We start from the raw sequence: 25,002 nt of genomic DNA, 5'->3' as shown, positions 1-25,002 counted from the left end.
CAGGACTGGCTGGCCAGAGAGCAGAGGCTGTTGGCCGGGCACCCTCCTCTGGAAGCAATGCACTGCCAGTAGCTGCACAGAAGGAAGGGTGGCAATCCCAGACCAGGCCACGCTTCCTTCTGCCCTGCTGCCTGCAGGGCTGGGCGGCCGGAGAGCAGCGGCTGCTGACTGAGGGCCCAGCTCCGCAGGCAGCAGCGCAGAAGGAAGGGTGGCAATCCCAGACCAGGCCACGCTTCCTTCGGCCCTGCTGCTGGGGGTGCCTCTGCCTTCAGAGCGGGGCTCCCGGCCAGCAGCCGCTGCTCCCCGGCTCCCCAGCTCTGCAGGCAGCAGCGCAGAAGGAAGGGTAGCAGTACCGCACACAGCCCCTTACAATAACCTCGTGACCCCCCCAACTCCTTTTTGGGTCCGGATCCCCGCAATTACAACACCATGAAATTTCAGATTCAAATAACTGAAATCGTGAAATTTATGGTTTTTAAAATCATATGACTGTGAAATTGACCAAAATGGACCCTGAATTTGGTAAGGCCCTAAACATGGATCCATGTTTAAACATTTCTACTGCAGTAGCACCTAAAGGCAACAATCAGACTCTATAACATCTAGCACAGTGGGGTCCAAGCACACAGTAAGTGACAGTCTACGCTGGCAAGCATGCGGCGAGGGACTGAGTGAGCATCCCGCTCTGGGAGTCAGTGCACTTTACTGCTGCCCCTGGATAGTTGCTGAACATTTCATAGCAGTTATCACACCAGTCTTCCCTTTAATTCCACTGATTCCCTGTGAAGGACAAGCCCTGGCTCTGCCTCTCCTGCTGGAAGGAGCACTTCATCCTCTGAAAAATGAAGAGACTCAACGAGGTGAAAAGGCAAATGTGTGCTGCTCACACTAGCTCTCCTCCAGTAATCCTACCATGATTCAGAACAATGCTCTAGTCTCTGTCTCTCAGAAGGTCATTGAGCATGAAGCTCTTATTGGGGCAGTCTGATCAAAGGGTTTACAGCGTCAGAGCCGACATCAGTAGGCTCAACTCAGTGAGAAAATAAGGGATTGATGTTTTCTTTGTGGGGGTGTAGAACAGAAGAGGGGTCCTCGGAGGGTAAAAACAACAAATACTGAGGTGCAATTAAGATTATTATTATTATTAATAAGGTGCAATATTAAGATTCATTATGCTAGCACCACCCCATGTAAATTCATTACCGCTACCTCACAGCCATGCCCAGTGGTTCTTCAGTACCGTCCAATCATCCACCCCCCTCAAAGGCTAAGGCCTACTGCTGGAGGGATTTTATAGTCCAGGCAGCCCTGGGAAGTAGGACTGTAATTGGCAGCCTAGAGATCTCCCACTATATTGGCACCAGGACAAGTTTGATCAAATGTAGCTGTGTGGTAATCACACGGTTGTTCCATTGCTTTCAAGAGTCCAGAGACCGGTCAGCAGACCTGCTCTCTAGAATAATCTGTACTATCATCATCTGGTTCTGGAGCATAGGTAAATGGCTGGGGATTCCCTCTATCTAGTCATCCCACTATTTGCCCCTCTCTATTCTGTAACAGGATAGCCCAGGCTGTTCCCCATTCTGACACAGCAAGCCCCACAATCTCCATAAACGTGGGTCCGAAAGCATTGCTGGCTTTAGAGGTGGTGGGCAAACCCCAGAAAGCGAAGTGCCCCTTTCTCATGGTCAAGAGCTTGTTACACACCTGAGTAGCCAGGCTCAGCACCTGCTGCACCAGCTCCTGGGTCTCAGTGGGCTTCTTTAGGAAGAGCTTCACAATGGCAGTCAGCAGCTGCAGCTGGACCTGGCACAGTGCAGGCAAGAGAGAGTTAGGAAGCAGGCAGACCATGGGTGGCACGTGCACATCTAAATGTCAAGTACGTGCACCCCACCAGCAAATGCAGCTCCCATCAGGCACGGATACAAGCCTGCACCAGTTGAAAATTCTAACGCAGGGTCATCAGCCAACAGACCAACAAGACCGTCATAGGCCAGACAGGCAGCCTCCTTAAACCACTCACTCCTATTTAAACCTGCTAAGGCTCACAATCTCAGAGGGTTCAATCACAGGTTATTAGGTTCAATGGGAGAACGACTGGGGTGAAATTCTAGAATCAGCGTATGCAGGAGGTCAAGTTGGATGAGCTGAACTGTCTCTCCTGGCTTTAAAAAAGAAAACCTATGAGGCACACCCACATGAGGATGGTCAATTTCCCTCTTCCCCTTGATCTAAATGTTATGGAATATAAAGTTTATTTGGATATTTTATGTTTCTTTATAAGCTTTTCTCCAGGCCCCTTCCCCCATGTCAGTTCCAGAGCATTTTATAAACATGAACAGGCTTATCCCGCCTTTTGAGAGTGTTGTGGGGAAGTATTACCCCCATTTTACAGACGGGAAACTGAGACACGGGGGAACTAAGTGATTTACCCAAGGTCACACAGGAAGTCAGTGGCAGGAATAGAATCCACATCTCCCAGGCCCAGCTCATTGTCTTAATCCCAAAACAATCCTAGGGTTAGGGCAGCCTCACAAGCTCACTCCCTGCCTCCTCTAGGCGAGGGGCAGAACCTAGAGCTACACCCAGTGTTTCAGTGGTTTTGCCTTGACCTTAGTTTACCACAGCAGAAGTGACTGTGGGCATGTCCTGATCTGAAAACTGACTGAGATCCCATTGCCTGGGGACAAGGTGCAGAAGCCGTGCTCTCAAGAGCATCCCATGGGGTGAAAGTGTTTAGGGAAATGAAAAAGTAATTACACTGCTCAGCTCAGCTCAACCACCCAGCACAGCACACAAGCTAAAAATACATCTTTGCTTACTGGGTAAGTCTCCTGTAAATGAGCAGCACAGACATTCACACAGGGACCCTGCACAGAACTCTGGAGGCAGTTTACAAGTTAATGGATAACTGAAACACCGCACAGTCTCAGGTGACACAGGCATAGCTCTGGAGATCAGAGTCCTCAGTTCATCCAGAGAACAGGAACAGCATGAGCGGCAGCAAGGAAAGCTTCCCCCATGCTGGCCCTGCAAACCTCATCTTGGGGGCATAGATCTTTGGGGAAAGGATAGCTCAAGATCCAGGTCCCTTTGTAAAGGTTAAGCAGTGACCTAGAGAGAAGCTCTGTGACCCATGATCAGTACTTCGAGCCATCCTTCCCCCCAGCCCTGTCCATCTGACTTTCCAGCTCCATCCCATCACCTGGGTGCTCTCATCATGGAAGCCCTCCAGAAAGCTCTCCAGTAGCTCATCTGCGTTGTCAATTCGCTCAGCATATTCTCCCACAATCCAAATCATGGCAGCCCGGGCCTCGGGCTCATCGAGGGAGTCCAGATTCTCACACAGGGTGGCAATCACGCTCTCGTACCTTCACAACAGTGTAGACAGAGTTAAGCAGCTCATGGGGAACCAGACAAATCCAACCATCCCTGGAGGAGTTTCTTTGTGGTGCGTGAACTGGCATGTTGTGCACAATGGTGGTAAGTAGTAAGGTGATGTCATATACCCCCCACCCCCTGAAAGGCTACTCTCAAGTTCAGGGCGGTTTTCCAGTAGAGATGAAATTACGGGAAGTCTGAGCTACAGTGAACGAATGCCCCATAGCATGATCTTATCTTGATAAGAGTTAAGATTGTTCCTTCTAGCATGACTGTAACACACCCTGCAACTACACACAGTGTCTCAGAGCATGCAGTCCGAGTCTTCCCACTAGGTTCAGCGCAACTGAGACTCCGTCAGGTCTATTCCATTGGGTCACGGCCAGCGGGGGCCTAGGGATTTATTTGGGGGTGGGGGAAGAGGAGAGTTACTACAGGCCCTTGCTGCTGGGTTTTAGATCCTTGAAGCTACTGGTGAGTGAATGAAAAAGAAAGGAAGGGAGGTTGGGACCATGGAGAAGGGGATGGTGGAGTGTGAACAGGAGAGGTTGTCAGGAGAGTCAGATTTTGCGAAAGCAACATTTTTGCTTTAGATCAACTGAAACCAAAGAATCCAGGAAGCCCTTTGTAGGACTCACGTTAGCCCATCAGAAGGGAGGTTCCCTTAGCTCAGCTTCCCTTGTCTCCCTTTGTTTGACTGTACTTGGAGACGGTACAGTCAAACAAAAGCCAGGAGATTCCAAGGGCTCCAACACGTGCATTCTCCTGCAAATGCTTCTCCAGCTCTTGGCTCTTACCGCTGCCTTTGGGGAGTCTCTGCTATGCTCTGTTCAGAGACAGCATCTAGGGACAGATCCTTCATTATTAGCAGCAGTCTGTGCCCATTGCTCTTGCCTTTGACAAAATCAGAAATTGTATAGTGCGAGTCTGCAGCGTGCACAAGGGCTGGCTCTACTTCAGCCATGTCATCGCTTTTTCAGAGAGTATAGGCCTGGATCCTCTAGCCTCTCTATATAATTAAGTCATAAGCAACTCATCCTGATCACCCTCTGCTATCTTCTCCAGCTCAGTGGCAGCTGTGACATTACGTCCCAAATTCTTCACAGAAATATTATGATATGAATATGGCATAACTAAGATATGTTTTGTGCAAGATGGGCTGGAAACCTATCATTAGAAAGGTTATGATTTACTGAATGTGATTAACTGAATGTGATTATCCAATTTGTACGCATGTATCATTTCTGTATCTGGAATTAGAAATATTGACTAAGTAGTAATTACAACCCTGTTTTCACCTGGGGAGTGCCCAGACAGTATGCAAACAGCCTGGATGGATATTAGGAAAGACAATAAGGCTTTGAAGATACTAATCTCCCTCCTTCCTGAGAAGTTTCCTGGGATGCTGCTTTGATACTGCAGGGTCATGTGATCATATCACCTGGTACAGGATATAATCTTAAATTGCTGATATTTTTCCACAGGATGGGAAACAAAGGATTCCTGCCATATGCAAATCCTATTTAAGGCTGGGGAGTGAGTTAATCTGGACTCTTCTCCACTGTCTCCCCGCCCAAGAAGGAAGACTGCTGAAAACACCTGAAGAAACAAAGGAACTAAGCTGGGGGAGGCAGGGGCTGAGCCCAGGCGAGAAAGGGCAGCCTGTGAAAGGAATCCCTGGAGAGTTAAGCTGCACGCGGTGCAGTTTACCTTCAAGAAACTCTGCAACCTGCTTGAAACAACATTTAGGATGAGAAATTATTCTTTGTAGCCAGTATTCCTTAGTCTATTAAGCTTAGCTTGCATGTTTTGTTTTATTTGCTCAGTAATCTGCTTTGATCTGTTTGCTATCCCTTATAATCACTTTAAATTTACCTTTTGTAGTTAAACTTGTTTTTTGTCTATTCCAAAATCCAGTTTGTATAATTCATGACTGGGGGAGGAGGGGCAAAGAGCTGTGCACATCTTCCTCCACATTGAGGGAGGGGGAGAATTTTATGAGCTTATGCTGTATAAATCTCTGTACCATACAAGACAATATAATTTTGGGTTTACAATCCAGAGGGGGTGTGCACCAAAGTGTCCCCTGTCCTCCCACACAGAGCTGACTGCAGACTGTGTGTGATTCTACAGCTGGGCGTGTCCCTACCTGTGTGTGTGCTGGAAGGGGGCTTCCGAGCTGGTCACAGCAGCACAGAATAAGGGTAACCCAGGCTGGTGGGACAGGCGGGCTCAGTGGGACCCCAGCACATCAGGTGGCACCCCAAATGGGGGGAGGGGGAGTGACCAACCCATCACAGCAGCCTTTAGCTGACAATTACTGCCAGAGATGCCATTATTTCCTGTTTGTGACAGTCCCCTCCCTGCTATGCCGAGATACAAGAAGGAAGAGGACTTCAGCACATTACAATGCAACAAGGAGCCTAGCTCTCCCTCCTGCCAAGGGCCCTTCACTAAAGACGCTGCTCATTCGAGAATCCTGTCTCATTCAGCCCTACTGTTCTCTCCATCTATGGATGTTGTCACATACTAGAGAAGCTGAGTCATGAGGAGAGAGGTTAGAGCCAGTTGAATATGCTAATGCATGGATCCAAAAAAATCACTTTAAACTTCTTGCCTGGTTATCTGATCTCTCTTCTGGGGCTTCATCCCATCTTTGGATCTTGAGGCTCAGAGCCGCGGCTGGCCTTCCTGTACCCCAACTTTATTCTCACAAAAGACACCACCCCTGTTTCATGTACAGTCCAGCTCAGACCAGGGATTCAGGCACAAAGACTGTCAGCCTCACAGATAACTGACAGCCTTCCATGTCTTAGTGTGTTGCAAATCCCAGACTTCATGCAGCCTCCCTCACGTCACTGGGAATAACTGTATGGCTGGCACACAAGGGGTTTGCATTGGCTCCAATTTCACAAAGGACTTAAGCACATGCTTAAGTCACATGGAAGTCAACGGAACTTAAGCATGCGCTTAGCTGCTTTCCTAAATAGGGTCTTAAAAAAGGGGGCGGGTGCAGAAAGATTTCCCCAGAACATGACCTCCCTTCGATCAAGCCCTTGAAAGGCTTGCTAGACTGAGCAGCAAAGCAAGCTAGCAAGCCTGGCCCAGTGAGCAGTTGCTCAGGCTCACTGGAGCAGCGCACAGAGGAGCAGTCAGCAGGTGCTGCTCACGTACTTGTTCGGGTACTTGCGGAAGATGTCCTTGATAACCACAATGGCTTCTTGCACCACATAGTTGACTTTGGTCTGGATTAGGTCGAGCAGCGTGCTGACGCAGCGCTCCGCTGATTGCTGTTCAGAGAAGAGAGGGACATGGTCAATCAGCAGCAGCGGAGAATAGAGAGAACTGACAGCCCCACCAGGGAGTCCCACTGCATTTGGTGCATCCCTGGAGATGGAGTGAGAGTGGTACCAGCAGCAAGGCAGAATTTTTGGGCACTGAAAGCAGAGGCACCTGTATCCCCTCCGACAGCTCCTGTACACACTAGAGGGATGCACACCTCAGCTTGTTTCCACGGAGCTCTTCACACATACCAAGAGCTCCTTGTAGCCTCCATCCACTCTACAAGCTCACTGGAGGTCACCCTCCCATCCCCCTCTCTCGCAAAAACTCCCTGCAACTCCCCCCACCACGCTCCCAACAGCCAGGGGCTCTTATGCTCCCCATTTCCTCCTCCTTCCCCATTTCCTCCTCCTTCCACAAGAGAGGCTGTGTGCTCTCTTCATTACCCTTTTCCCCCCATACCATTGCCCCCCATTCACTCCCTCGGCAGGGATTCTGTGTGCCCCCATTTCTCCCCTACACTCATACCAGGGGTCAGCACTGTTCCTCCCATGCCAGAGTCTCTGCTCCCTGCATTTCTCCTCACTTCCAAGTTTCCACTTTTCCCCTCCCAAACGGTCCTCATTTCTCCCTCCCCAATTCTCCACTCCAGGTCTCTGCTTCCCTCCCCATTACTTCTGTGACACTCAGTACTCCCATATTCACCAGAATGATATAATTATGAGGCAACTGTGATATAATTGTGATGTATCTTATACAAAATATATCATGTGAGGCATCAGTGGAAAAAGTTATGGTTTGCTCAATAGCATTATCCCATTTGTATGCACATATCATTTTTGTATCTGGAGTAATGAATATTGACTATGCATCTGTATTTCAAAGGTGCTTGCTCCTGGATAACTCCCACAAGTTACTTTACATCTAGTTTAACCAGCACATTGTAAACAGACTATTCAAGGTAATAGCCTATCAACAAAAACAATGGGCCATGCAAAAATGCTGGAATTAAGGGTGTTGGGAGTACTACCACACCCCCTGGCTTGAAGTGGTTTCCATTATATAAAGGGTTTACAGTTTGGTTCAATAGCTCTCAGCACCCTCACTATAAGAAAAGGAGGACTTGTGGCACCTTGGAGACTAACCAATTTGAGCATTAGTCTCTAAGGTGCCACAAGTACTCCTTCTCTTTTTGCGAATACAGACTAACATGGCTGTTACTCTGAAACCACCCTCACTATAAACACCATGGCCCCTTTGATCAACAAACAACTATAAAAATTGTTCCAGCACCCCCTGAGGGGATCGGGAAAGCTTATCCTCATCTGATGGGTGTTCCTGTGGACACTTCAATGAGTATAGGAGTAATGGCTGCTATGACTAATCGAAGCATACAAGGGCACGTGACTAGATCATGTGATACTGGACTCCATCTTGTGCCTGTACTTTTCCATTAACTGTGCTGGGGATTTTGCTTGGAACAAAGAAGGTCCCTCCACATGGAAGAAGCTATAAAAGGGGGAAGTGACACCACCACTGGGCCTTACTCCCTCTACAACTCAACACCTGGAAACACCTTAGAAACAAAAACTGAACTGGGGAAGGTGGTCCCAGGCGGAAAAGTAGGAATCCCAGCCTGTGTATGAAAGATCTGTAAACTGCCTGTGCCATCAGGGTAAGACACTGCTTGATTCAAATACTGTCTAGTGTATAGAACTTAGATTGTGATTTTGTTTATTTCTTAGGTAACCAACTTTGATCTGTATGCTATTACTTATAATCACTTAAAATCTTTCTGTAGTTAATAAATCTGTTTTATACTTTTTACCTAAAATAGTGTGTTGTTTGAAATGCAAAAGAAAATCTGCTCACTAACAGGAGCTGGTGCATTGTCCTCTCCACACTGAGGGAGGGAGGGGGGACTGGGTAATAAACTTACTCTGGTCAGGGCAAGATGGTACAGCTCTGGGGTCATAGGCTGGGGGCTGAAGCCTCTCTATTGTTGAGTGACTGGCAAAGGCATTAATGTAACTGCAGCTGGGTGTATCCCTGCCTGTGTAAATGCTTGTGTGAGTGTCCGAGTGGGAGAGGTCTGCAACTTGTCACAGTATCACAGTGAATAAGGGAGCCCAGTCTGGTGTGACAGAAGACTCAGCGCTACCCAAGTTCCGGGTTGCACTCCAGGGAAGTCTGTCAACTTCCCAGACTCCCTTGCCACTATTTTCTTGCAGATCCTTGCTCCCCATGCCCCCATCATTAAGTCCATACCCACCCCTCTAAGTCCCTGTTCTGTTAAAAATCCAAAATTTCAAGGAGCATTCTAGGGAAATTGATCAGATACAGGGTTCCAAAGTTATCACACGACAGATACATGCCTACAAGTTAAGTGTAGGGCCTTGCTTTGCTACGGCAGTGACTCCAGCCACATTAGGTAGAGCACTATGCTAATGACACAAACAAGCAGAGTGTGTCCTGAGACTCAAACTCAGTTTAACAGTTGCACTATCTATGGGGAAAGAACCCACTTGGGTTCTAGCCCACGAAAGCTTATGCCCAAATAAATGTGTTCATCTTTAAGGTGCCACAAGGACTCCTCGTTGTTTTTGCTGATACAGACTAATGCGGCTGCCCCTCTGAAACCTATGGGGAAAGAGAATATTAATCTTTTCTTCATCTCACTTTTAATACAAAATTTAAGCCTGAGCCACATGACATGTTGCCTATATGTGGCACTTCTTAATAAATGATGTAAACTGTTCATTTCTCACATTTCTGTGCCAGCAGAGGCTTCCTGTCCTGACTACCACAATGGCCATGGAAGACTCTGAAGCCTGCCAGATGTCTATGTTAAAGGCAAAGGCTGGGAGTCTATAATTTTATTAACATTGTTCATCTGAGATCACTGAGAGAAGAGTCAACCACAAGGGGAAAAAGTTCAACAGCCAAGCCAAATACTGCACATGGTAAGAAGCCCAGTTCAGAAGAGGATCTCGCAGCCGCAGAATGATTGGATTTGTGTAACGAGAGCTCCAGCCTGGGCTAACTAGGTTCTCACTCAGATTCACACACTCACAGTGGATTTGAGTGAAGGAAGGCCAAGCTAGCTCCAGTTATGCCTTGTTTAACAGTTTATTTCCAACATGGCTGGGTTGCTATCGCCAAGCTATTTCTCTAATTTGCTTTAGCGTATTTGGCATTAATACACATAATTTAACATCTGTCAAATCAAATTCATCCTGAATTTGTCTATAAATAGGTGGCTTGGAGACAACACAAAGCCATGGGGAAGCGTCCGGAATTTCAGGAAGGTTCAATAGTCCTTTCCTCCAAATTACTCCTGAGTGGGAACAAAGCCTTCGACACACCCAAGCGAAGGCTTAACTTAATCCCAAGTCTCCTACAGTCTCTCAACAAGTCGAACTGTTAATCACTTGCTTCACTGACGAAGCTTATCAATACATATTTCCCTGTCCAGTCTGTCACAAGCAATAGCCATCTTAGCTCTGGGTCAAAAGGCCCAAGGATGCAGCAGTACCAGAGCACAAGCCTTAACAATTGAGACCACTGCATGGATGGGTTAAATAAATTCCATGCCCCTCTCTAGAGGTACTGATGGAAATATACCTCCTGGAACAACTGCAGCCCCACCTCTCTCGAGCTCGCAAAAGCAAAGATTCTTCTAGATCTTGTTCCTCGAGGCTGTAAGTGCTTAGCACTTTGAGCAGAGGAGAGAAGAAGAGAGGACGTATGGAATCAAGCATGGGACGATTAATTCAATCCAGATGTGAAGTTACACCTTTTTGCACCCTACTTCTGAATCTAGCCTCCTGCAGTTAGGACACAATTAAACACAGCACATGAGGAACAGCTGATGCATGAGGGCACATCTAGAGGAACTATGTATGAAGATCACCCTTCCCCTCTCCCCCAGATGGTGTAGCTTTGGTTTGTTACACAGCTCAGGCTTGAATTTCTTTAAGCTAACCCCAGCCCCAGCTTTCCCCACAAGAGAGAGGCTTCTCCTTGTCATGCTGGCCAATACATCCTGCCACTCACCTCAACCTTGATGGCACAGCGGCCGATGGCTCGGACTGCCTTCCTCACAAAGTCCACATCCACTTCTGTTGCATACTCCTTCAGCTCAGCAAGCACCTGCCAGGGAGGGTAGAAAGGTGAACCCTGTCCCACCAGGGAGGAGTCACTGGAGCAGATGCCCCTGCCCTTTGGCAGTAGGGGGCCAGGATCCCTCAAAAGGGATGTGACAATGGGCTGCTAAACAGCCAGAGGCTCAGGCTGACAAAACATTCTTGACAGCATCGTGGTCTGCTGGCTTCATAGAGGCACAGTTTGCCAATGTTCTGAAGAGCTACACACCCTTAGTATCTCATTAGCCACAATATTCATAGGCTGAGGCTAACCAGATATGGCTGCTTGACAAGGCTCCCCCTTGGTATTTAATGCTGGCTGAAAGCAAGGAAGCTTGCAGTGCTATGCTTAGGTAATGAGGAGGCACTGAGGTAAGGACGCACATGCTCCTGAGGTGTGCGTGTGCATAGGCAGGGCACAGGCGTGAAGCAGAAATTTCCAGCTCTCCCACTGTAATGGTGAAGGTACAGTGCTGATGCTGGTATGGGAGGGGATGCGAGAGCCAAAGGGGATCAGGATCCTGGATCCTTCTAGAACTTGCTTAGCTCTCTCAGCAGGCATCGGTCTGCAGAAAATGCTGGAGGGCAGCAATGCTAGAGAACTCAGCCCCCGCCCCTGAAACTGGGGCTGGAAAAACAGACTTTTACCAGGCGGACAGTCCAGCCCTCCTTGGGACGAAGACAGGGTTCTGCCCTTAGTCCAGGCCACTTTAAATATCGCCAGCCCTGGGGTTTCTATCACTGCCCTTGGGAGAAGAGTCCCCAGTCTAAGGCTAAGAGCCAAAGGCTGAACTCAGAAGGGGAGTTGTTCCATAGGCTTCAGTGGGCTTTGGTTCAGACCCTGACAGAGCTCTCCATTATGAAATTCCCATTCCCACTAGTAACATTGTCAACTCCTTGGTTTAGTTTCACACGATCACCACCCCCTTCCCCCATTTCACCAGCCAGAATAGGTTTTCTAGTCACAGTTTACACCTTTCAGGAACTTGCAGATAGTTACACCAGGCCGAAGAGTGACAGTGGGGAACAACCTTCCCACAGCCTGCTCCATCCAGCAGGCACAAAGTAGGCTGGATCACCTGGGGAGGAGGGCTGACCTGAGCAATGTTGGCCTGGGAAGCCAGACGGATCATGATGTCCAGTTTCTCCAGTTTTACGTAGATGGGGTCATTGTACTTCACAAAAAACACTTTCATCTCATGCTTCAGGATTTCAGGCCTGGAGGGGGAGACAGGCAGTGTTAAACGGCACTCTAACTCTTTACATTTTATCGTGTGAACCAGCAAAGAGCCATTTTAAAATCCAGTGCTGATCCCCCCACCCCCATGTGCTGAGGATGTCCAACATGCACCTGTGTCAACACAACTGCTTCCCAAACCTCAGAGCCTCGTGGCAAGGTTGGGAGTGACTCGACGGTTTTAGCCGCATGCTGCTCCTCTTCACCATTCCCTCAACTTTCCAAGTCTGAAGGAGCACACCCAGCTCGGATGGGAACATGGGATTTGCTAGATCAGGTCATTCATCTTTCAGGTCCAATATCCTGCTTCTGGCAGTGGCAGTACCTGAATCTTTTGAGATCAGTGATCCCCCCAATTCTCCCTTCTAATGCAGCTAGCTGCATTGTACAATGCTGTACATGTGGGAGGGAGGCAGAAAGAGAAATATGCCCTGATCCCTGCAATCATCTGATATCCTGAAACATAAAACTGATTCCCTTGTGAGTTAGCTAGAAGCGTTGGTTACATGCTGTAGCTTGTGCTTAGAGAGGGCTGAAGAACTGACCAAGACCTTGTGATAGAGGATCTTAACCACAGATGGCAGCACAATAAAGCTTCCTGAAAGCCTTGAGTAGCACAGTGCCCACCACAAGGAGAGTCCGATCTAGCTGGCCACTAGGCTCCATCTCGATATCAGTGCTCAAGAACAGTACTGAGCAGGGCTGGGAAGAATATTGCAATTGGGGGGAAAAACAGCTACAAGTTTGGAGATAATTTATACAGTCCTCCTCTCCTTCCCCAACACACACTTTTCTCGAGGACAACAGGGTTATTTCTGCAGCAGCAACTGCTTCTGGGGTTTGCACAAGGCAACATGGAAGGGCTGAGGATAGAAAACTCTTGGGGACTTGTATGGCCACCATTACCATAGCATCTGAGCTCAATCAATCTTTAGGCCTTGTCTACATTAGAGTTTTGTAGACAAAAGTTAAGCCAACATACAGCAACCGCTTTAATTAAACCGCTGTTGCATGTCCACATTATACTCCTTGTGTTGGCAGAGCACATCCACACTAGCAGCTCTTGCATCGACAGAGCAGTGCACTGTGGGTAGCTGTCCCACTCTAACTGGCTGCACAGTGCTTTGGGAAGGGTTTGCAATGCCTCATGGAGTAGGTACAGCATCACATGATGCAGATTTCTGAACCCATCATTCCATGGGCATCCTACTAGATTGCCTTGCCAGCTGCTTTTCAACGGACGTGTGTGGTGGGGAAGCGTGTGTGACAGGAAGCGTGTGTGTATGTGGGGGGAGAGAGAGTACATGTGTGTTGTGGGAGCGTGAGTGTGTCAGCATGCTGTCTCTAAGTTCAGACAGCAGCGGGAACCAACCAATTCTGAGGCAGGGGGAGGGGGACACCCACCCTCACTTCAGCCCCCGCCTCCTTCCCTGGCTCAACACAGCTCTACAGTCTCTCTCTTCTTATCCCTGAGCTGCAGCAGCCTCCTCTGCCTGCTGCTGTGTTCCTAGTGCTGGGGAGAGGAGGATGGTTCTGAAATTCCCTCCCAGTTCTCCTACATCCTCCTCAGCCCACAGACCAAGGTAGCAAAGGCTCTCCGGCCTGGACTGTTTTGCTGCTGGAAGCTGCATGCTCAGCATATGGGCTCTCCATGCTGAGGAATGTCAAAGCTTCCTGGACCTTTGAAAGGGGAGGGGTGCATGCCTGCAGGGCAGCAGAGTTCAGAACAGTGAGCAGGACAGTCACGGTGGGCATTGTGGGATACTGGGGGAGAACAGTTACTGCGACATAACGAACAGCAGCATCTACATTGATGCTTTCTTGCTTTAACTTTGCTGCAAAAAGCTCTATGCCTCTCACGGACATGGTTTTATTTTGTTGGCACCGCACCCCGGAACGGGGAACCACAGCCAAAGGGAGCTTCAGGGGATGTACCCACAAGGAAGGGCAGCACACAGAGCCCTCTGCCCCCCCATCCCCCAGGGGCCGCAGGGACGTGGTGCCGGCTGCTTCTGGGAGTAGCGCAGGGCCAGGACAGGCAGGGAGCCTGCCTTGGCAGCAGCGTGCGCCGCTGTCACCCCGGAGCGGCTCCAGGTAAGCAGCACTGGGCCAGAGTCCGAAGCCCTTCTGCACCCCAACTCCCTACCCTGAGCTCCCTGCTCACTCCGCACCCCTGCCCTGAGCCCCCTCCCACACCCAACCCCCTGCCCTGCATGCAATTTCCCCATCCAGATGTGGCCCTCGGGCCAAAAAGTTTGCGCTCCCCTGCACTAGACCATCAGTCCTCTCCAAACTGAGAATGGGACTGGCTTTTAGATTAACAACCTATTAGCTGACCCACCTTTCTCAGTTCTATTTGCTCTCCACTTCCAGAAGAAGCTTCTAATTTCAACATGCAATAATGGCTAGGAAAGAAATGTAAACATCTGATCTGGACTCTCCCTTAACCACTGGTGGACAGAACTCACCATCTAGTTATGGTTTACAGTGGCTGGTTAGTCTTGTAGAACTTGTAAGGAAGACGCTGTCTACATACCTGTAGCCTGTAATGCCCCATTGGACATAGGCAGATTTTAGAAGTTGCATGAAGCAGGAAAGGGCGCTTTTAGATATTCCTTTCTTTGAAAAGGAACAGCTACGTTTTAAAGAGCGACACAAAAATTATTTTTCCCTAAGTCATTAGACATTTGATAACGGAAAAAGAATTTGACAGTTGTATCATGTACAGCATAAAGCATGAGAAGGCAACGAACAGTACACACTTCACTGGGAGAGACACGCTTGTATCTAAAGATATATCTACACTGCAATCACAGGGTGTCATTAGAGCTGGTTCAGACCTAGCTTTGATCTGGCTAGTTCAGATACCACCGCAGTGAAGCCATGACAGCCTGTGCTTTACTGGCTTCCCTGCTCCAGACCCTGAAATAGCTCAGTCAGAGCTTGGCTCTGCCCCGTGAGCTGCAATGGCATCCTGTGATGGCAGCATAGACAAACCCTTAGTTTCTAGTCCATTTCATTTCTTGATTCAGAGCGTCTCTGGGATTCCAACACTGCCGAGGAAAGAGGCAGGATTCTACTGGGATTTAAAGCAAGCCCATACCAGCGATTGTCAGCCCTGACGGCTCTGAAAGCTCAAGCTGTACATCTGTAACTGAACTATCACAACAGGGGCTGGGCCACATATATTTCACAGAATGAATCACAGAATATCAGGGTTGGAAGGGACCTCAAGAGGTCATCTAGTCCAACCCCCTGCTCAAAGCAGGACCAATCCCCAATTTTTGCCCCAGATCCCAAATGGCCCCCCTCAAGGATTGAACTCACAACCCTGGGTTTAGCAGGCCAATGCTCAAACCACTGAGCTATCCCTCCTTGTTCTGCTGTGTAGCTTACGAAGTAATTTATATTCAGGGCATTCGATTCCTGGGTAGTTAAGGCCCCACTGCTGAGGTCTGAGCAGGGAGAAGGGTTTGCCTGAGGCCAGCCAGGCCTGGCATAGAGGAGGAGCCGACTATGCCTCCCTACCCTGCCTCCCTGCAGCATTAGACGGCTGCATCTCACCTCTTCTGCACAATGAGGTTGATGTTGCGGAGAGCCACGTACTGCAGCTCAGGCTCCGCTGAGAGCAGCGTGACCAGAGGAGGAGCCAACTTCTTCAGCAGGGTGCCATAATAATCCAGGTCCTTTGACAGCATCTCCATGAACTTCATCAGCACTTTCACTGCTGACAGGACCACAGCAGAGTTGGCATGGGACAGCCGGGGCGTCACCCGTTCACAGATGCTGGGAGGGGTGCGGGGAGAAGGGAGAACAAGAAAGGCAAATACAAAGCCACTGGATAGAAAAGAGTTTTAACCCTTAAGACAAAACTTTGCAAGTACCACCAAGGTTACAAGCCTGTGCCAGTATTTGGTTCACATTAGGGACTACTTTCAACCATTTCTTTCATGCTTTGCTGCCCTGAAAGTAATCTGGGCTCACAGTACTGCTGGAGGGGCAAACCCAACAATGGATCAGAGATAGGGTCCCAAACTTGAGCCCTCACTGCCAGTGCTGGTGAACTAACTCAGCCAGCAAAGAAAAATATCTCATGCCACTTCTGAGCCATCGCCTCGAGGTGACCTAGAAACCAAAACACACTCAAGAAGACGCAGAGTCTAGGTCTCCTTGACAGAACAGAACAGCATAACAGTGGATTCTCAGATAAAGAACAGGAAGAGATATGCCCCAGGGAACTAGTGATACTTACTCCTTGCACTGTCCAGGGTATAAAAACCAGGGTTCTGCAGGGAGACCTGGCACTGGAGGGATGTGGTCTATATGGTCTACTCATTTAAAGAAGCATGTAGGTCCCATATAGCTCAAGAAACTAAGAACATAAGAATGGACATACTGGGTCAGACCAAAGGTCCATCCAGCACAGTATCCTGTCTACCGACAGTGGCCAATGCCAGGTGCCCCAGAGGGAGTGAACTTAACAGGTAATGATCTAGTGATCTCTCTCCTGCCATCCATCTCCACCCTCTGACAAACAGAGGCTAGGGACACCATTCCTTACCCATCCTGGCTAATAGCCATTAATGGACTTAACCTCCCTGAATTTATCCAGTTCTCTTTTAAACTCTGTTATAGTCCTAGCCTTCACAACCTCCTCAGGCAAGGAGTTCCACAGGTTGACTGTGCGCTGAGTAAAGAAGAACTTCCTTTTATTTGTTTTAAACCTGCTACCCATTAATTTCATTTGGTGGCCCCCAGTTCTTATATTATGGGAACAAGTAAATAACTTTTCCTTATTCACTTTCTCCACACCACTCATGATTTTATAGACCTCTATCATATCCCCTCTTTTCCAAGCTGAAAAGTCCTAGCCTCTAATCTCTCCTCATATGGGATCTGTTCCAAACCCCTCATCATTTTAGTTGCCCTTTTCTGAACCTTTTCTAATGCCAGTGTATCTTTTTTGATATGAGGGGACCACATCTGTACGGAGTATTCAAGATGTGGGCATACCATGGATTTATAGAAGGGCAATAAGATATTCTCCGTCTTATTCTCTATCCCTTTTTTTAATGATTCCTAACATCCAGTTTGCTTTTTTGACTGCCGTTGCACACTGCGTGGATGTCTTCAGAGAACTATCCATGATGACTCCAAGATTTTTCTCCTGATTACTTGTAGCTAAATTAGCCCCCATCATATCGTATGTGTAAGTGGGGTTATTTTTTCCCAACGTGCATTACTTTACATTTATCCACATGAAATTTCATTTGCCATTTTGTTGCCCAATCACTTAGTTTTGTGATATCTTTTTGCAGTTCCTCACAGTCTGTTTTGGTCTTAACTATCTTGAGCAGTTTAATATAGTCTGCAAACTTTACCACCTCACTGTTTACCCCTTTCTCCAGATCATTTATGAATAAGTTGAATAGGACTGGTCCTAGGACTAACCCTTGGGGAACACCACTAGTTACCCCTCTCCATTCTGAAAATTGACCATTTATTCCTACCCTTTGTTCCCTGTCTTTTAACCAGTTCTCAATCCATGAAAGGATCTTCCCTCTTATTCCGTGACAACTTAATTTACGTAAGAGCCTTTGGTGAGGGACCTTGTCAAAGGCTTTCTGGAAATCTAAGTACACTATGTCCACTGGATCCCCTTGTCCACATGTTTGTTGACCCCCTCAAAGAACTCTAAGAGATTAGTAAGACATGATCTCCCTTTTCAGAAACCATGTTGACTTTTGCGCAACAATTTATGTTCTTCTATGTGTCTGACAATTTTATTCTTTACTATTGTTTCAACTAATTTGCCCGGTACTGACGTTAGACTTACTGGTCTGTAATTGCCAGGATCACCTCTAGAGCCTTTCTTAAATATTGGCATTAGCTATCATTACATTAGCTATCTTCCAGTCACTGGGTACAGTAGCTGATTTAAAGGACAGGTTACAAACCAACCATAGTTAATAGTTCCGCAATTTCACATTTGAGTTCTTTCAGAACTCTTAGGTGAATGCCATCTGGTCCCGGTGACTTGTTACTGTTAAGTTCCTCAATTAATTCCAAAACCACCTCTCGTGACACTTCAATCTGTGACAATTCCTCAGATTTGTCACCTACAACATTTTGTTATTCCCTTTTGAGTTTTTGGCTACCTGTTCTTCAAACTCCTTTTTGGCTTTTCTTATTACATTTTTACATTTGAATTTGGCAGTGTTTATGCTCCTTTCTATTTACCTCACTAGGATCTGACTTCCACTTTTTAAAAAAGATACCTTTTTATTTTTCACTGCTTCTTCTACATGGTTGTAGAGCCACGGTGGCTCTTTTTTAGTTCTTTTACTGTGTTTTTTAATTTGCGGTATACATTTAAGTTAAGCCTCTATTATGGTGTCTTTGAAAGTGTCCATGCAGCTTGCAGGGATTTCACTCTAGTCACTAAAAAGAAAAGGAGTACTTGTGGCACCTTAGAGACTAACAAATTTATTTGAGCATAAGCTTTTGTGAGCTACAGCTCACTTCATCGGATGCATTCAGTGGAAAATACAGTGGGGAGATTTATATAGATAGAGAACATGAAACAATGGGTGTTACCATACACACTGTAACCAGAGTGATCATTTAAAGTGAGCTATTACCAGCAGGAGAGCGGGGTGGGGGTGGGGGACACCTTTTGTAGTGATAATCTAGGTGGACCATTTCCGGCAGTTGACAAGAACATTTGAGGAACAGTGGGGGGTGGGGGAGGGGGGGGAGGATAAACATGGGGAAATAGTTTTACTTTGTGTAATGATCCATCCACTCCCAGTCTCTATTCAAGCCTAAGTTAATTGTATCCAGTTTGCAAATTAATTCCAATTCAGCAGTCTCTCGCTGGAGTCTGTTTTTGAAGTTTTTTTTGAAGAATTGCCACTTTTAGGTCTGTAATTGAGTGACCAGAGAGACTGAAGTGTTCTCTGACTGGTTTTTGAATGTTATAATTCTTGACATCTGATTTGTGTCCATTTATTCTTTTAAGCAGAGACTGTCCAGTTTGGCCAATGTACATGGCAGAGGGGCATATTCTTTTACGTAGAGACTCTAGTCACAGTACCTTTTAAATTTCTGTTTAACCTCCTCATTTTTGCATCATTCCCCTTTCTGAAATTAAATGCCCCAGTGTTGGGCTGTGCGGCGTTCTTCCCACCACAGGGATGTTAAATATGCTAAGTCATTAGCCAATCAGCCTGATTTCTGGATCCCTAATGTCCAGATGCCCCAGCAACTCAACAGCAGGATCCACAGGCCTTCCACCCGGCCCCACCTCCGGGCCTCCCAACAGCGGGATCCACAGCTTCCCCCGACCTCCTCACCTCTGTGCCTCCCGGTCATCCTTGGGCATGTAGTTAGCCAGACAGTCCAGGATAAAGATCTGGCCCCACTCAGTGCACTCATTCAGGGCCGTCAGCAGCTTGTTAATAGATTGAGGGTTCAGGTCCAGCAGGTTACTGCTTGGGTGAGACTCTGCTATTTCCGAAAGGGCTGCTACTGCATTAGCCACCACCTGAGAGAGGACAGGCAGGCAATTAACATCCATTTTGCATGTCTAACACCTTCCCATTCATAGTCACATACATGCAAGGAGGCAGTATTGCCCGGGAGATAGCGGATGGGGACCCTGGGTGTCAGGAAATCTAGGTTCTATTTCTGGCTCTATCTAGGTTCTATTTCTGGAGAAGAAGAGAGGAAGACAGCATAGAGCAGTGAATGAAAGCCGAAAAGAACAATCACCATAGGGTTGGAATCCGAGATGAGGTCCTTCAGTGTGTCCAGGAAACCTTGGTCCTCCACAAGCTGAGCATTGATGTCATGAAGCTTTGCAACACAGACTGCTGCTGTCTTGCGCACATAGGGGTCCTCATCCTTCAGACACTTCCTCAGGGGCTCACAGAGATACTCCGTTATCTTATCCACCCGGATGCAGCCCATTGTCCGCACAGCCAGAGCCCGGATCAGAGGGTTGGGATCCTCACAGTCCTACGGGGTTAAAAAGAGAAGTTAGATTCCAGTCACTTCTTTGGGCCACAATTTTCAGGCTTGGGGGGCTGAAACTCTTAGTACATATTTAGGAACCAAATGAAAGTGATCTGAATTCCAGTGGTGCCATGCATTGAGTGTTAAGATCAGGTCACCCTTAGGTGCTTCAATATGGATTTAGGACTTCAGGAACATGAGTTTGACAGCTTGGGCCACATTGCAGATATTAACCCCTTAATGCTAGCTGTCTGGATGTTGACATTTCTCATTTAGATACCTATTAGGTGTCACCTGAATGCCAACTCTGCCAAGTGCTTACATTCCTTCTGCAAAAGCCATCAAGTGTAACCCTTTTCTTCACCTGTAAGTCACCCCTACACAAAGGGTATTCGGCTTCCAGCATGAACTAGAACTAGCAAATCCAAAACCATTTAAAATTCTGCTTTGGCAGCATCTTTGCTCCCAACACATTCTCATTCTGCAGCTGCAGACTCCTACAGCAAGAACATGAAGACCTTCTCAGCTGCAGCCATCCTTACTGGTAAACTCTGCTGATGGTCCAGGACAGCCATTAGCCATGGGAGGCTCGTGGAGGGGACAGAACTTCCTCCATTTAGGAGAGGATAACAGAAGTACAACTGCCATGGAAGTATTTCTTCTGAGCTAAAATAAAGGCCAAGTTTAGTTTTTTCATCCAGTGCTCAAGCCCCAGGGAATCACAGCTGATTTACCCAAGACCAGAGGGGTAAGGCTGAAAAACCCAACCTGCGCCCACTTCTTTGGAGCTGGTTAAGTGGCAATTTAGTCTGCAGGCTTTCCATGCCCCATACTGGTTTCCCATCAAATGCAGTGTGTAGGAATGATGTGAGGGGAACACTCAATGAACATGGAGACTGAACTCCCACTCATAGGGAGATCCTGCCAGGTCAGGATTAAGTTCTTAGGTGGAGTAGTGAAAAGGGAAGCCCAGGACTGAAGGAATATGGTGCACAAGTAAGGGTGGACTGGGTGATGGGTGTCCCGTTTCCTCCTCCCCTAGAAGAGCAATAGTAAGCTCATTGAGGAGGAGGAGTGGAAGTTCAGTCAGGGTCTTTGCTAAATGATTTAGGTTCTGGATACACATGGCAAACCAAGCTTGAGCCCTCCACGACGCGGGTGTACATTGCCACCATAAGCAGCACTCTCATCTCACCTTTACGAAGGTGTTGACAGCCATAATGGCCATGTCTGGCTGGCTCTTGGCATAATTCATCAGGTACAGGTAGACCAGCTTCTTCAGCTCTAGGTTATCGGTCTGCATACAGTTCACCACATCTGGGAAGAGTGCACTGAAACAGAGTGTCAGCATAAACTATCCCACTGCGACTCAGACAGGAGAAGGCGAGAGAGTTAGCTGAGGCATGTTCAACTTTCATTTCTATAATCAGAGGCATGCATGTACCCAGTCACATATCACCTTCTCTGGCCCTCCCAGCTGCCACAGTATTTCCAAAACCTTTTCTGTACCTAAGTGTGAGACTCCATTGATTTCTCTGAAGGAGCTATTCCAACATCTGGATTTCTTCATGGATCTCCACAAACATAAGCTCAACAAAGCAGTCCCTAACGGATAAAGCTTGGGGTCATCTTCCGCACCCCAGAATGCTCTACCCTGGAATTTTGGTTGCAAAGTTGATTTTCCAATTACTTGAAAGCTGATCCAGTCTTAATAGACCTTCACTAAATTAAAAAGAAAAGGAGTACCTGTGGCACCTTAGAGACTAACCAATTTATTTGAGCATGAGCTTCCGTGAGCTACAGCTCACTTCATCGGATGCATAAAGTGGAAAGTGTAGAAGATCTTTTTATACACACAAAGCATGAAAAAATACTTCCCCCCACCCCACTCTCCTGCTGGTAATAGCTTATCTAAAGTGATCACTCTCCTTACAATGTGTATGATAATCAAGGTGGGCCATTTCCAGCACAAATCCAGGGTTTAACAAGAACGTCTGGGGGGGGTAGGAAAAAACAAGGGGAAATAGGTTACCAGCAGGAGAGTGGGGTGGGGGGAGGTATTTTTTCATGCTTTGTGTGTATAAAAAGATCTTCTACACTTTCCACTTTATGCATCCGATGAAGTGAGCTGTAGCTCACGAAAGCTCATGCTCAAATAAATTGGTTAGTCTCTAAGGTGCCACAGGTACTCCTGTTCTTTTTGCGAATACAGACTAACACGGCTGTTACTCTGAACACTAAATTAAAGAAACCTACATCAATTTTACGTAAGATAGCCAAGGAAACTATTAGTGGCTTTTGGAATCTCCCTCAGATCATCTTCAGACAGCTACACAGCTCTGTAGCACATACAGAAGAGAGTAGATATCAAATACATACTTTGTCCTCTATTTAAAGCCACACTCCTTGTTCGACCTCTGTGCTTTCTCTACTAGGCTCCAGGCTAACTGCTTAGCAACTATTCCCTTTAGAGACTTGTTCATTGGCAGTCTCCCTTTTTAAAGTATTTGTTGTTTCATTCTGGGACTTTGTCCTCACTTTTATATTCAGTAGCCATTTCCCCTTCTTTTACCCCCCTTCCCCTAAAAATTTGTTTGATGTTCTGAAATAAAAGAAATCCAGAAAACCATTTATCAGTGACTCCAACAATTAGAATAAGTCTACACTATGAAACTGACCAGGTTAAATCTGCGTTGTGGACTATGGCCTGGTCTACAGTACACAGTTATTTTGGAATTAGCAGAGTTAATTCAAAATAAAACTGATTCCGTCCACACGACCAAACTGTTTTTTTCGATGTAAAAGGCTCTTTAATCCGATTTTTGTACTCCACCTCGGCAAGTGGAGTAGTGCTAAAATCAAGATCGCAGTTTCGGGTTAAAGGTACTGGGGACGCAATTCGACGTTATTGGTCTCCGGGAGCTATCCCAGAATGCTCCCTTGTGACCGCTCTGGACGACACTCAACTCCGATGCACTAGCCAGGTAGGCAGTAAAAGCCCCGGGAATTTAATTTCCTGTTTGGTCACCATCAGCACAGTCCACCATCATAGATGACCATGCAGAGTCCACCATCACAGGCGACCACGCAGTCCCGGATTTGCAGACTAGCTCCAGCATGGTCCGAACGGGAGGTACTGGATCTCATCGCACGCTGGGGAGATGAATCTGTTATGGCAGAACTACGTTCCAAAAAAAGAAACGCAAATACGTACGCTAAAGTCTCCAGGGCCATGATGGAAAGAGCCTACTCCAGGGACACAGAATGGTGTTGTACAAAAATCAAGGAGCTCAGGCAAGCGTACCAAAAAGCCAGGGAGGCGAACGGGCGCTCTGGATTACAGCCCCATACATGCCGCTTCTACCATGAGCTGCATGCAATTATGGGGGGTGACGCCACCACTACCCCACCACTGTCCGTGGACACCTGCAAGGGGGGAGTTGCACAGAGCGAGGAGGATGAGTTATTGGAGGACGAAGAGGAGAAGGACGACGACGACAGTGCACAGGCGGCAAGTGGGGAATCTGTTTTCCCCCCTAGCCAGGAACTATTCTTAATGCTGGAGCCAACAGCCTCCCCCACTCTCAAGGCGGGCTCCCGGACCATGAGCCTGGAGAAGGCACTTTTGGTAAGTGAGAGCCTGATCGGAGCCACACAGTGGGGAGTGGGGGGAAACACAGCCATGCTGGGCTGTTAGTGTTTAGTTTAAAGAGCTCATCCCTGCTCAGAGCCTCATCACAGCCATGTGGTGGGTGCGGGGGCAGGGGGTGTTGTATGAAGCGATCATCCCAGAGAGCCTGCAGGCCCTCTTTTATATGGCAAATCCACCAGGCTTTGCTTGCTATGGGAAAGGGGATCCGGCAGTTTGAAAGCATTGAAATGAATGCAGAAGAAGCAGAACACCGCATGCCCCTAGGGCTTACCACGGCTGCCTGCAAGCTGAATTCTGTTGCCCGGCCGCATGTGGTGGCTTACTCACACCAAAGTGGCAGGCACTTCAGTATAAGAGGCAAGATGCGACCTTGTACAGAAAGAACATGTGCTGCGTACTGTGAATTGCCTGTTTCACTGAGAAAGAGTGTCCCCTTTGCTCTCTAAAATGTATCTTAAAATTCGACCCTCCCTCTTTCTCCTCCCACAGGTGCAGATGTTTCAACGCGGCCCCTATCTGCTCCGTCCCAGAGGCTGGTCCAGATTAGAAGGCGGAAAAAATGAACTCGGGACGACATGTTCCTCGAGCTCATGAAGTCCTCCCGCACTGATAGGGCCCAGCTGAATGCACGGAGACAAACAATTGCGGAGTCCCGTAAAGCGTTACATGAACACGAAGAGAGGAGGGACGCGTGCGATGAGAGCAGGCAGGATGCTGTGGTCAAGCTCATGGGGGAGCAAACTGACATGCTCCACTGTATGGTGGATCTAATGCGGGAAAGGCAGCAAGACCACAGACCGCTCCTGCAGCCCCTGTATAACCGCCCTCTCTCCTCCCCAAGTTCCCTAGCCTCCTCACCCAGGTGCCCAAGAACACAGGCGGGGAGGTTACAGGGACCCACACACTCAACCCCAGAGGACTGCACAAGCAGCAGAAAGCTGGAATATCCGAAATTTTGATTTGGTTTCTGGACTTGTTCTTCCCTCCTCCTCCATTTCCCTAACCCAATACCCCCCCTCCTCCCCTGATCTACCTTCTGATTTCTCTCAATGTGTTGCGCAACAAATAATAAAGAATGGTTTTAAGCAATTGTGACTTTAGTTCCTTTCATATATACATATAGAGAGCGGGTAACTTCAAGAGAAAAACTGTCACACCGTACCCTGGCCAGTCATGAAACCAGCTTTCAAAGCTTCTCTGATGTGCAGCACGCCCTGCTGCGCTCTTCTAATAGCCCTGTTGTCTGGCTGTGCGAAATTGGTCACCAAGTGAGTTGTTTCAACCTCCCA

The 25,002-nt window shown here is 47.7% G+C and overlaps 1 protein-coding gene across 5 annotated transcripts in view; it reads right to left on the bottom strand.

Moving 5' to 3' along the window:
- AP1B1 (adaptor related protein complex 1 subunit beta 1) overlaps nt 1–25,002 on the bottom strand; it is a 77,693-nt gene that overhangs the window by 20,704 nt on the left and 31,987 nt on the right. For all 5 annotated transcript variants that reach the window (XM_048821255.2, XM_048821256.2, XM_048821252.2 and 2 more), the window contains 9 exons: nt 21,257–21,392; nt 19,819–20,064; nt 19,401–19,591; nt 15,610–15,831; nt 11,906–12,026; nt 10,720–10,815; nt 6,556–6,671; nt 3,206–3,371; nt 1,708–1,806 (listed from right to left, as the gene is read on the bottom strand). In XM_048821255.2, coding sequence (XP_048677212.1) covers nt 1,708–1,806; nt 3,206–3,371; nt 6,556–6,671; nt 10,720–10,815; nt 11,906–12,026; nt 15,610–15,831; nt 19,401–19,591; nt 19,819–20,064; nt 21,257–21,392 — 1,393 coding nt within the window. The remainder of the gene's footprint in view (nt 1–1,707; nt 1,807–3,205; nt 3,372–6,555; nt 6,672–10,719; nt 10,816–11,905; nt 12,027–15,609; nt 15,832–19,400; nt 19,592–19,818; nt 20,065–21,256; nt 21,393–25,002) is intronic.

This window comes from Caretta caretta, chromosome 15 (assembly GCF_965140235.1).
Source record: "Caretta caretta isolate rCarCar2 chromosome 15, rCarCar1.hap1, whole genome shotgun sequence".
NCBI classification, from domain to species: domain Eukaryota; kingdom Metazoa; phylum Chordata; order Testudines; family Cheloniidae; genus Caretta; species Caretta caretta.
Note: the sequence above shows the minus strand (reverse complement) of the source record. Positions and strands in the feature narration are given on the sequence as shown.